At 42.6% G+C, this 13615-nt stretch overlaps 1 protein-coding gene across 3 annotated transcripts in view; it reads left to right on the top strand.

The window, feature by feature from the left end:
* The first annotated feature begins 3586 nt into the window (after nt 1–3586).
* The window catches only part of adgra1a (adhesion G protein-coupled receptor A1a), a 339338-nt gene continuing 329309 nt past the window's right edge, over nt 3587–13615 (top strand). For 2 of the 3 annotated variants that reach the window (XR_011603479.1, XR_011603478.1), the window contains exons 1-2: nt 3627–4373; nt 12601–12728. Coding sequence is in view for 1 of the 3 variants with exons in the window: in XM_070990854.1 (XP_070846955.1) it covers nt 4371–4373; nt 12601–12728 (131 nt within the window). In the remaining 2 variants the exon portion in view is untranslated. Of the gene's footprint in view, nt 4374–12600; nt 12729–13615 lie in introns of all 3 variants that reach the window. The other variant, XM_070990854.1, reaches the window with a different exon arrangement.

The following is a 13615-nucleotide window of genomic DNA, read 5'->3' as shown; positions in this document are numbered from 1 at the left end:
TTATGGTTTTTCTAGCCCTGTCGCCTAGAAATTACATTTATTTGTGACTGTGCCATCTTTTATTTTCAATTTTTATAAATGAATTACTGTATGTTGTTAAAAAAGACACAAATGGGACTATGGTACTGAAGAGCCAGATAGTTTCCACAGGAGTTGCTGAAGACCAAAACAAAAATAAAACAAATTAAAACAAACAAAAAAACCCACATCATCATGTTGGCTTGTGTATGCTTGATATGTAATTAGGAAACTATTTGCTTACACATTTGGGACATCAACCTAATGAGGTGATAATGTGTCAGTGTGTTCACAACTTGCGCCACTTGCCCTCAAAGGGCAAAAAAAATCCTAACAAAACAATAAAAAACATCAGTTAAAACAGTTTGGTAACAGCTGTTAAGCTTTGATTAATACAACTAGTGATGGACTGAGCAGTTACTACTTGCTACATTTACTTGAGGGAACCTCAAGTAAATGTAGCAGTATCACAATGTAAAAATATTCCACTACAAGGCTTGCATTTTGAATTGTAGGTAAAAGTAAATCAGTATTATCGGGAAAAATGTACTTTAATTGGCAAAAGCAAAAGTTCTCATTATACGGAATGGCTAGTCAAAGGTTACTTTAATACTTTTTGGTAGTTTAACCTGTAACAATACTTGATCGTACAGTCCCTAACAAAAGTTGATCAGTTGGAATCAGAAATAGCTGATATGAAAGGCAAAGGCCTCTAGATTATGCGTATTATACCAAAATAAAGTCTTGTATCATTCATTGAGTTTTATCATTTAATTAGAACCGAAAGGTCAGATTTTGCTTGGACAAAAGTCTTGCATACAAAAAATAATGCGCGATAGAAATTATACTTCATTTTGAATACACAAACATGCTACAATAACATCAGAACATAAAGCCATGGTGCCTTGGGAAAAATAATTAGCATCGTGTATGACTCCCATGAGCTTGGAGGACTGCATACGTGCCACACGTGTCAGCAATGACTCAAATAACTTATTAATGAAGTCATCCGGAATGGCAAAGAAAGCAGTTTTGCAGAATTCCCGGAGTTCATCAAGATTCTTTGGTTTCATCTTCCAAGTCTCCTCCTTCATCTTACCCCAGACATGCTCAATAATGTTCATGTCTGGTGACTGGGCTGGCCAATCCTGGAGCATCTTGACCTTCTTCGCTTTCAGGAATTTTGATGTGGAGGCTGAAGTATGAAAAGGAGTGCCATCCTGCTGAAGAATTAACCCACTTTTGTGGTTTGGAATGTAATGGACAGCAAGGATTGCTTGATACTTCAGGCTGTTGATGTTGCCATCCACTCTGCCGATCTCTCGCACACCTGCATACTGGATGTAACTCCAAACCATGATTTTTCCTCCATCGAATTTGACTGTTTTCTGGGTGAATCTTGGGACCATATGGTTCCAACAGGTCTTCTGCAGTATTTGCAGCAATTGGGATGCAGTTCAATGGATGATTCATCAGAAAAATCAACCTTCTGCCACTTTTCCACTGTCCACCCTTTCTGCAAGCTGTGGGCTTTGGCAAATGCAACACGATTTTTTTGTTGTCTTCTGTTTAATGCTGGTTTCTGAGCACTAATTCGGCCATGGAGACCACCGCGCGAGAGAGTTCGACAAAGCGTTCTTGTAGATACAGGGGTTTCTGATGACCAGTTCTCATGTGGCTCTGCTGCAGTTGAAAAAGGGCTGGCCCTGGACTGATGAAGCAGCAAACGCTCCTCTCAAACAGTTGTCTTATGGGGTCTGCCTGACCTGGGCTTGTCATGAACGTTATAAGTTTCTTCATATCTTTTTTTTATCCTCTCCACTTGACATTTGAATACATTGAAGATGTCTGCCACCTTAGCAGCAGACTTGGTCTTCAGGCTCTTGATGATCAGCACTTTGGTCTGTGGTTGAATCTTTGGCATGTTGTCAGAGGTCAGGTTGCACTTCACATGAAGGTCTGGTGTGCTGGGATTCTTTTTATACACACCTGGGAATGTGTTAATTCCAGGATTTGTCACAGGTGAAGCTCTAGTCTGTGATTGGTTGAATCATTTAAAGACACGACAAGACTTTTGTCCTTGCAAAAACAGATGTTATGGGCTTTACCAAGCTGTGAACACCAGGACACTTTTTGACAGTTTAATTTTGCACCCAGTTATTATGGTGAAAGCCCTTGACAATAAAATGAACCATTTATTGTAACAATTGATGGATTTGAAATAAAGTTATATGCCATTTTAAGTTACTATGTCCTTGTGCGGCAAGACTTCTGTCAATGACTGTACAGTATGTTTTTAATGATATCTTTTGATTGTAAAATCTTAACATCAGTGGTGGAAAAAGTATTCAGATCCTTTACTTGATGAAAGTAGAATCACAAGCAGAATCTACTTTATTAGCCAAGTGTGCATACACATATCTACAGTTTAAAAGTAGGCTCCATAACAGGTAAAAGACCTGCATTCAAAGAATTATTTAATTAAAAGTACAGAAGTATTGTCACCAAATTGTAGCCTACATAATGTACCAAAGGTCGAAGTATTCACCATGCAGAAACAGTTCATAATATATCCAAGAATAAATTTGATTATTTAATGTTGTAGTTTGCCAATGGGTTGTAATATGAAACCATTTACACACCAGCAAAGCACCATATTATATAAGTTCCTCATATAGTTTGCATGGAAAACTTAAATCTGAAAAGTAATCAGTAACTAAAGCTGTCCTATAAAAGCAGTGGAGTTAAAAAGGACAGTATCTCCCTCTGAAATGTCGTGCAATCCCTTGAAGTGAATGGAGTGAAGCAGACACAAAGTATGTGAAACTGAAAATATATAAGTAAATAAACATCGTACTTAAAAACAGCACTTGAGTATAAGAAGAAGTTATTCGTCACAATTTTACACACAACATGCAGGGTTGAGGGGGAAACTGCACACGCCATGCATTTTGTGAAATTCTTTCCCACTTTTTGACCCATCTATGGTCAGTCCTTCCTCCACGGCAGACCAGGAGTTGTGGGCTGCCAGTCGACCAGCGCCCAGGGACCCAGCTCTCCTTTGTCACCATTGGTCAGGTGGTGATCTTCTTGCATGTTTTTTAGAGGGGGTATTTTTATGGAGGATACCCCAGGTGAACATGGAGAGAACATGCAAACTCCACAAAGAAAGGCACTTATTTTTCCTTGAGCAGCAGTGGCATATGTACTTTGTTATTCTACCACTGCATAATTTACAAAGAACCGGGGGCCATAGCTGTCAAATAAAAGTGATGTGATAATCATTCACTTTGTGTGAAATAAAAATAATGTCAAATATCTCCAGATTGTAATCAAATATTTGAATAGATGTACTCTAACAGCTACAGATCACCACTGAATCTGCCTCTTACTTCTATACTATACTAAAGCCTCCGTCTCAGAATTAGTCATCCTCACAGAGAATGGTTACCATCGCTGTCATGGTCACAACTTGCTGTTGTCTGATCGTCAGCTGCTACGTCACATCTGCCTCCGCCTCACGTGCCGCCCGCTCTGTATTTAGGGGCTCTCCCCGCCCTTCGTTTGTACGTCACATGCGGCACGTCGTTCCGGGCGGAGAGGACAGAGCCATTATCACCACAGACCTGGACGGAGGAGGGTGTGAGAGGAGAGGACACCCCCGCAGGTAACTCCGCTCTCTGCTTCTCCTCAAATATCGCTGATGTTTATCGTCACATCATCTCTGTCTGCAGTTTGACCATCAGCGGCTTTGCTCTGATGGACATGTTTGGAGAAACATCTAAATAATTGTCCATTCTCTGTTTAACACGAGTCAGAGCATAGTCAAATCCTATTAATAGCCATGTTTCCTGACTTAACAAATCGTAACCGCATCGTGACCATGACCACAGTTTGCTTTCTTAGCTGGTCTGCCGCCAGTCGTCCCTCTAACATTTAGCGTGAATTTGAAACAGTGTTGGTCAGTGATCTCTCATCCTCCGCCACCCACGCTGTGTGTCATTCAAAGCTGGAGAAGGATGCAAAGTGTAGGCTGGCTGATAACGACACGGTGGCATCCTGTGCTCTGATTCTCGGGCAGTGCCGCCGTGTAGATGGAGGCAGGACCGAGGGACAGTGGCTGCCCGTCAGCGCTGCTCCTGGAGCAGCCGAGGAAGAGCGCCGGCAAGCTGGACGCGTTCCTGTGATCGGATCATCCTCTGCTGCATCTCAGCTGTTGAAAGAAGAACACCAACCTCATTAAAGATTCTTATCCTGTATACATGGAGCCGGAGGGCGCCGGGTAGGGGGCCAGCGGGGGCCTCCGGGAGAGACCAGAACTTCACACCTGAAGTGTAATTCCACAAAGGCTAATGGTAAGATGCTTTTACAGCTGTGCCCACCTGTCAGTTGTGCTATCATACCTGATTTGTCAGCAAAATGTTCAATCATTCTGTTTAACTCATAGCTTTGCTCTTTGTCAGTGTGGATATGAAGAGAATCTGTTGGCTGCTGCTCGCTCATTGGAAACTTACTTTCAAAGCTACATGATAGGATCAGAAGTCATCAGCCTACATGGGGGCCCAATGTGAAAATGAGCTGTGGGCCCCCGACTGATCTCCTAGTCTCTCCAACCATTTGTCCATTAGCTATTAACTATTTAGTTGGTGAGCTGCAGGAGTTTCTGATCATTTGGTCAAATTGTTTGAACACAGTATGAAAGCAAATCATTTCATTGATAAAACAAGTTTTATATTCGGGCCCCACAACAAAACTGGGCCTCAAGTTTAATGACACAGGTGTTGCCTGAATTAAAGTGGATCTGCAGTGATTATGAGTGATGCACAGTATCCCACTAATCAGCCTGTGAAAACAACTGAATGATGTTTTCTGTGCCTTTAAATGAGTTATTTCAAGTTTGACAAAACTACTGTATGTAACCATGTTGGCTGGGACTTGGGGACTGTAAATTTTTCCAAAACACCTGACTATGCATTATATGAAGAATAGAATAGTGTTGTTTTTGGTGGCCTATTTTATTTTTAGTCTTAGTCTAGTCTTTGTGTCAATCAGAATCAGAATCAGAAAAGCCTTTATTGCCAAGTACGGTTTTACACATACGAGGAATTTACTTTGGTGAAGTTGGTGCATGACACATCTAGTAAAAAATAACCTATTAAAGAAGTAAAAAATATAGCAATATAGATATTTATACACAAGTCTTTTTTCTTTTTCTTTTTCTTTTTTGCAACACAGTCTGTTTTTTCAGAAAGTCCAAGTAGAGCGTTAAAGTAACGCATAGAGTTATGGCAATGTCAATGTGACAGATGAGGCAGAGGTGAAGAGTGAAGAGTGTCAGGGGGAGTTCTGGGCCTTGTTAATAAGGCTGACAGCAGACGGGAAAAAACTGTTGGCGTGAGGTTTTGGTCCTGATGGACTGCAGCCTCTTGCCAGAGGGGAGTTTATGTCCGGGGTGGGAGGGATCAACCACAATCTTTCCTGCACGCCTCAGGGTTCTGGAGGTGTGGAGGTCCTGGACAGATGGAAGATTGCAGCCGATCACCTTCTCTGCAGACCGAATGACACGCTGCAGTCTGCCCTTGTCCTTGGCGGTGGCAGCAGCACTGATGTTCGGCTCCCACTTGAAGTCCTGGGAGATGATAGTTCCCAGGAAGCAGAAAGACTCCACAGTGTCAATAGTGGAGTCACAGAGGGTGATGGGGGCAGGTGAGGCTGAGTTCTTCTCGTAGTCCACAACCATCTCCACTGTCTTTAGAGCGTTGAGCTCTAGGTTGTTCTGGTTGCACCAGGTCACCTCCCACCTGTAGGCGGACTCGTTGCCATCAGAGACGACTCCAATGAAGGTGGTGTCCTCCGCAAACTTCAGTAGCTTGACGGACTGGTGACTGGAGGTGCAGCTTTTCGTGTACAGGAAGAAGAGCAGAGGAGAAAGAATGCAGCCCTGGGGGGATCCGATGCTGATGGTCTTTGAGTCGGAGACGTATTTCCCCAGCTTCATGCACTGTTTCCTGTCAGACAAGGAAGTCTGTAATCCACCTGCAGGTGGAGTCAGGCATGCTCAGCTGGTAGAGCTTCTCCTGGAGCAGGGTTGGGATGATGGTATTAAAGGCAGAGCTGAAATCCACAAACATGATCCTGGCATAGGTTCCTGCAGAGTCCAGGTGCTGGAGGATGAAGTGGAGGGCCAAGTTGACTGCATCGTCTACAGACCTGTTGGCTCTGTAGGCCAACTGCAGTGGGTCCAGGAGAGGGTGATAATGTCTTTAAGGTGTGAGAGCACAAGGCGCTCAAAGGACTTCATGACCACAGAGGTCAGGGCGACGGGTCTGAAGTCGTTAAGTCCTGTGGTCCTTGGCTTCTTGGGAACAGGGATGATGGTTGAAGACTTGAAGCAGGCTGGCACGTGAAATGTCTCCAATGAGGTGTTAAAAATGTCTGTGAACACTGGAGACAGCTGATCAGCGCAGTTCTTCAAGGTGGACGGGGAGACAGAATCCGGTCCAGCTGCTTTCTGGGGGTTCTGTCTCCTGAAGAGTTTGTTGACATCCCTCTCATGAATGGAAAGAGTTGTCAGTGAGGTGGGTGGGTGGGTGGGGGGGGACCATTAAGGTGGCCATTGGTGGAGGTGACTGGAGCTGGAGCTGTTGGGAGGTGTCGCGGGGGGTGGTTGCTGGACTGGCCCTTTGTCTTTCAAAGCGGCAGTAGAACTCGTTCAGGTCGTTGGCTAGGCGTCAATCGTTGATGGAGTGGGGGGCTTTAGGCTTGTAGTTGGTGATCTTCCTGAGCCCTTTCCAGACAGACACAGAGTCGTTAGCTGAGAACTGGTGTTGGAGCTTCTCAGAGTACAGTCATTTAGCCTCTTTCACCGCCTTACTAAACGTGTACTTCGTCTCTTTGAATCTGTCTTTGTCCCCACTCCTGAAGGCCTCTTCCTTTGCCAACCATAGCTGTCTGAGTTTGGCTGTGAACCAGGGTTTGTCATTGTTGTAACTCACCCTGGTGCGTGATGGAACACAGCAGTCCTCACAGAAGCTGATGTAGGACGTGTACTCATCCAAACTGTTGGTATCAGTCCTGAACACATCACAGTCAGTAGAGTCCAAACACGCCTGGAGATCCTCCACAGCCTCACTGGTCCACTTCCTTGATGTCCTCACTACAGGTTTGCAGAGCTTTAGTTTCTGCCTGTATGCAGGAATCAGGTGAACCATGACGTGGTCGGAGTGGCCGAGTGCAGCACGGGGGAGGGCGTGATAAGCATCCCTGACTGGTGTAACAGTGATCCAGAATATTCTCCTCTCTGGTCGGGCATTTAATAAACTGTCTGTATTTAGAGAGTTTGTGGGTGAGGTTACCTTTGTTAAAGTCACCAAAGACAATGACTAAAGAGTCCGGGTTGGTCCGCTCCACACGCAGTATCTGGTCTGTGAACATGCGCTGTGTGTCCTGCACGTTGGCCTGTGGCGGGATGTAAACGCCAACCAGAATGAATGAGGCGAATTCACTGGGTGAATAAAAAGGCTTACAGTTTATGATGAAAGATTCCAGGTCAGGAGAACAGTGCTGCTTGATCACTGTCACGTCATTGCACCAACCACTGTTGATGTAGAAACAGATTCCTCCACCTTTAGTTTTGCTGGAAAGTTCCGTGTCTCTGTCCGGTCAGAGGAGTTGGAAGCCAGCCAGCTGCAGCGCAGAGTCCAGAATTAATCCACACAGCCACGTCTCCATGAAGCACAAAACCGCAGATGACGAAAAGTCCCTGTTTCTACCCAACAGCAGTTGCAAGCTGTCATTTTAGTTTTTATTAGTTTTAGTCACGTTCAAACTCATTTTAGTCTAGTCAAGTTTCAGTCGACTAAAAGTCTGAGCATTTTAGTCTTATTTTAGTCAGAATTATCCGTGACTATTTTCGTCTTGTTTTAGTCGATGAAAATTGTATTTTAGTTTCTTTTTAGTAATGCAGTTCTATTTAACCCAGTCAATATAGTATCTAGTAGTATAGACGAAACCAAAATTTTCTTTTAGCCAAACCCATTTCACAATTCAAACAAAGTTGTGTTATTATTATATTATTGTTACCTTATAGACTCAAGAATACATTCATTCCGGACACGGAAGACGCTCTGATTTGAATTTACAACATATTTATTTTACCAACCAAAGCCGGCTGGCTGGCCATCGGTCCCATTCTGTGTCGGTTGTCTGTCGTTAACGCTAACCTACCGCAGCTGCATCTTCTAAATAATGCCGCGAGTGGGAACTAATGCCGTGACGTCGCCTGCGACTGCGCAGTGCGACCTGATGCAGCCCCTGAAGTGAGACATGGGAAACAGAAATACTGCAAAATAATAATAATGCGACAAAACGAGACGAAATAACGTTAGAACATTTCGTCTCGTCTCGTTTTAGTCAACGAAAATGAAGAGACATTTCAGCAGAGCTTTTATTTTGTAAACCACATTTAGTCTCATTTTTATTCGTCAACAATATTGCATTATATATTTAATTATAGTTGTCATCACATGACCAGCATTTACCTTGCATCTCGTCTCATTTTCGTCACGTGATCAAGGTTCGTTGAGGACGATATTTAGTCATAATTTTCGTTGTCGAAAGTAACACTAGAGTAGAATTCAGTGTTTTTGGGGCTTGACCCACATTAGGAACTAAGAGTCAGAATATGAGATGAGAGCTATGAAGCTATGAGCAGATATCATGATGCTCAAAGGATGTGTCCTCATGGCTTTGGTGATTCCCTGACTTTCAGCATCGCCATGAGGTTGATGTGATGTTTTCAATGTCTCAACAACTATGAGATGGATTGTCATGAAATTTGGTTAATTCATTTCCCCCTCAAAATGAATAACGTAACGTTACTGACCGTCTGACTTTTCATTTAGTGCCCCATCAGGTCGGAAATGCAATTTATCCAATACTCTGTAATCTTTAATAGGGTAAACATTACACCTGCTGAACATCTGCATGTGAATATTGTTGTTGTGAGTATGTTGGCAAAGTGATGTTAGCATTTTGCTCACAGCAGCTCTGTGCCTCAGTACAGCCTCACACAGCTGTGAGTGTGGCTGTGAACTCTCTTCATCTGTCTTCCCCAACTTTATGGAAGTGCAATACTAAATCCCTGAAGTGCCTTTTTAATTGAATTAGCACAAACTAATTGCCACACAGTGAACCTGGAGCCCTCTGGCTACATAAAGGTCTGGCTGGGTCTGGTTAGTTATCCAGCCTTGTCTTAGCACCAAGTGTTAGTGTTCTCTCCCTGTTTGGGTCATTTTTCATTACATCTTATTATTCTTGGTTCCTTTTTTAGAAAATCAATTGATGCATGTTGGGTTCACATAGGTTCTTTTACTGAGCCATAACAGATCAGGCCCATGATGCATGATGACACCAATGAGTTAAAGAATGTCTTGATCAGCCTGAATACATCTAGCATAGCAGCTCAGGACATTCCTGATACTAACGAAATGTGTCTCATTCACTCAAGATCAATAATCCTCAACGGTGCTCGATTTAGCTACATCTCACAGAAATGTAAATAGTAGGAAGAAAAACTGAAGCGTAGGAAGACAATACAAGGCGAAAATGTCTCTACCTTTAATCAGTCAAATGCAGTTAGGAGAAAATGTGATTTCTCATGTTGTAACTTGTATCTGGAGACTTTGTAACACTTGTCAGATAGTGACTCGCTCTGATGCTCTAAATTCAGATTCAGAACAAAAGGAACCTAATTACAAAATCTTACCTCGTGACGCAGAGCGTGGTTGGTCATCTCAGATAAGTGCAGTGTAGTGCGCACAGATCTCTGCTGCTGTGTATGCATGCCTGTATTTTTTCATTTTACGGGATCTGCAAAGGATTTAATCAGTCATGCTCTGTCTAATAGATGGGTTGTTCAGCGGAGCGTGCTGAGAGAGCATGCTGTCCCAGAGTGAGAGAGAGATGAGAGGAGGAAGACGTGACAGTGTCTCTAAAATACAAGGCCTTAGAACACAAAGGAAAAGCGAGTTGACGTTGTCGTAAAGATGGAGCCAAGTTAGCTCTTGATTCCTGCCTCCACAGGAATCTTCAGCTTGAATTATGCACATGCAGGAGTGTGTTCCAGTGAAAGAAAGGACAAGGTCTAACTGTTGTCTGAAGGCACGTTTTGCCTTTTAACACAGAGGGAATGCTAGAACTGTCCAGGAGATGCACATCACTTATTGTATATGAGTCACTTTCTCTAAGCCTCCTCCACATTCCTGCCTCCACAGCTTGTCATTTGAGCTTGGCCAAACAATATTAAATGCAAGTGCAGTGATTCCCATTTCATCAAGCGTATTCATTGGTTCAGATTGAAGGAATAGTTTTACATTTTTAGGAATAATGTTTATTCAGTTTCTTCCTGAGAGAGTATAGAAGAGTGATACCGGTGTTGTGGATATGTGCCGCTGTTTTAGACTTACAACCAAAGATTTCACCATGTTTGTCTTCTGGTTGTTACCCTCTGTGTGGTGGCCTTAAGAGAGACATCACCTGGCATCAAGATGAGCGCAGAATGGCTCTGTGTTGATGTCAAAATTCCACAAAGACACAAAGAATTGAATTATTTCAGACTCTCTGCACTGTAGCTGTGGTTTCCATTTTTTCCATGTAAATGTGTGATGGCAGATTGTTTGTGTGTCTGTCACTCAGAGGAGAGTGACTGTGGCAATATGCCAAAGGGATGTAATGTGCGTACACTGTAATGCAAATGGACAGTTTGGTGCTTTGGATGTGAACAGAGATTTGGGTGTGGGGTTTAAGACACGTCTCAACCATAAACTGTTTGTATGCTCCACTGGCTGTGTTTACTGTGATGACGAAATATGTCACCAATACATCAGGGTGCCACTGTGACACTATAGTGTGACTCTATACAGTATGTGTTTTTAATTGCTCTGGGATGGCAGCTGGGTTCTATGACAAGACAGAATGAGCTACTGTACATCAGTCTGCCTGCTTATTTGTAGGATAAGTCCAACTCTCACCAGCCTCCTTTTCTTCCTCCTTTCTGTCTTCACTAAAAAAGCAGTGATAAACTGTGTTTTTCACTACCTGCCCTGAATCAAACACCAGACAGACAAAGCTGGCCAGCTGGATCATTTAGCAGCTGAAGAGCCACACATTTTTCACAGGGGTTGGTGACCAAATGTAAGGTTGTAGGACAGCCTCTCGTGGCCAGTCAGAGCAGCTCATCCTATCAGATTACTCGACAGTGACTGGTGAGAGGGCAGTTCCCAGAAGAGAAAAGTGTTCTTGTTTGAGTGTTATAAAAGACAATATACATATTCTCAAACAAGGTCTGATAATGTGTCTTTTGTTAATTTGACTTCATATTTCAGGAGACACTGAAATCCCTGTTACCATGTTTTACATGTTTAATGATGTGCACTGAGTTATTTTAAGACAGTGATGTCAGTGCAGTTATTCAACGCTACTACTACAGTAGGCAGTAGTACAAAGACCTTCCCTGTCTGAATCTATGGCAAGCTGAGAGGGTTTGCTTCAATAATGCACTCAATCTAATTATAATAATTTACATTAACATTATATGACTGTACATTTACATGACACTACAATGACAGTCAGTGTGTGTTGCTAGATCCTGGAACCATGTCAGTAGATATCATTAATGCACTCATATTCAAAGAGGCTTGAGTAATTGTGCAGGGCTTTGGAAACATGCAGCACTTTCCAACCTCCAGCAGCAAGTCTGCAGGCATCATGTAGTCATTCTGGCTAGCATGAGTGAAGCTGGATGTTATGAATTCTGATGGTTCATGGCAGCATCATTGGTAGCAGCACTGGCTGTATGCAAGGAGGAAATGTGATTATTTTCTTTTATAAGCATTCTTAAATCTCTTTGTTTATAACAGCATATTGGCAACAGCTGAGAACAGAGAGCTACAGTGTCAGCTGTTTGAGTTAATGAAGCATTCTGTGGAATGTATGTTTTTGTTAAGAGTGAGATGAAAATATATCAATTTCATGTCTGTGTATTAAGTTTGGAAATAGAGTTAGGTTAGTCAGGTTAGCTTAGCATAGAGACTGAAAACTGGGCTAAACAGACTGACACCTTCAAACACCTTGAAAGTTCACTGATAAACACATTGTATTTTGTACTCATACAGAAACATAGTGAGCTTTGAAGGTGTTGGTAGGTGTATTTTTGAACTGAGCAGGCTAGCTCCTTCCCCCTGCTTCTCATCTTTATGCCAGCTACACTAAACAAGTCCTGACTCCACCTCTGTACACAGAGACAGGAGATTGGGCTCTGAACATCTAACACAAAGCATATAGTTCTCAAAATGCCTTTAAACTGAATAACATAGGCAGACAAATGCACTAAGTTCTGCTTGTGTTAGATCAACACAGGGCCATGTGGACAGCTGTTAGTAACTTTGTTACTACTGTGTTACTACTACTTTGGTACTTTCTTGTTTCATTGAACAAGGGTGGTTTACTGTATTTCGCTTTTTAATATCCATTTTTGTAATTGAAATTATTGTGTTCTATTTGAAAATGTCTGTCATTCTGCAGGATTTGAAGAGAGTGTTGTCCTTCCCACCATACCCCGGGGATTACCTGCATCCAGTGGTGTATGCCTGCACAGCAGTCATGCTGCTCTGTCTGCTCGTCTCCATCATGACCTATATTGTTCACCACAGGTGAGTAGAGCATTTATTGAAGGAGAGTTTCACATTTTAAAAATCTATTTCTATATAATACTCACAGTTATTGGTTGCTGAAAAGGCCCCCATACACTTCAAAATGGTTCTTGGATCTTCTAACAGAGTGTAAAACCTGCTTTCTGAAGGTGGAATTGGCAGGGATGGCATTTTCAGAACATATAAATCATTTCATGGGAGCAGCTGAATGCAGCACCATCAATGCCTTCAAGGAGAGATTGTCTGAAATCTGGGATGTCATCCCCATTTGTATGATCCAGCAGGCTTTACACCTCGCCTTTTGAATTTGGCCGTTGGGAACACTTCAATGATCGGACAACATGTCAGTTTGTTTGAAGCATAGTGAGATCTGAAACATTCATCCTATTCATACTGGTCCTGCAGTGATTTCCACCAAGCTGTCAGAGCTGGAGTTGTCGTAATAATTTTGAGGCAGTTATGGTCTTTTAAGCATGATCATTGAAAAAAGGTCATTACAGTCAGTGCAACGATAGACTGATGCAAGCAAATGTTTTAAAATAACAAGTTATTCTTTTGGCACCATTACCATTTAGTCATCTCATCCTGGTGAGCCTGAGGGCACTGGCAGTAGGGAGCAGAGAGAGCAGTCCATTGAGCCCATTGAGCCCAGCGATATCAGTTTAAATGTTAAGGTTTTGCAGCTGAAACGGTAAGACAGAAGACAATACGGATAAATATAAGTAAGGCTTGGCTGCCTGGTTTTTAGTGATATAACAGGTGCCTTTTTGTTTAAAAATGTTCAACTTTTAATAAAGTCAGTGCACTCATCAGTGTCATTTTTGAACTGACCAATCACAGCCTGGATGTGGTGGGACATTAAAAAAATGCTGACATTCTACAGCAAC

Source organism: Chaetodon trifascialis, chromosome 21 (assembly GCF_039877785.1).
Source record: "Chaetodon trifascialis isolate fChaTrf1 chromosome 21, fChaTrf1.hap1, whole genome shotgun sequence".
NCBI lineage: Eukaryota > Metazoa > Chordata > Actinopteri > Chaetodontiformes > Chaetodontidae > Chaetodon > Chaetodon trifascialis.
This window is presented reverse-complemented; position numbering and strand designations above follow the sequence as displayed.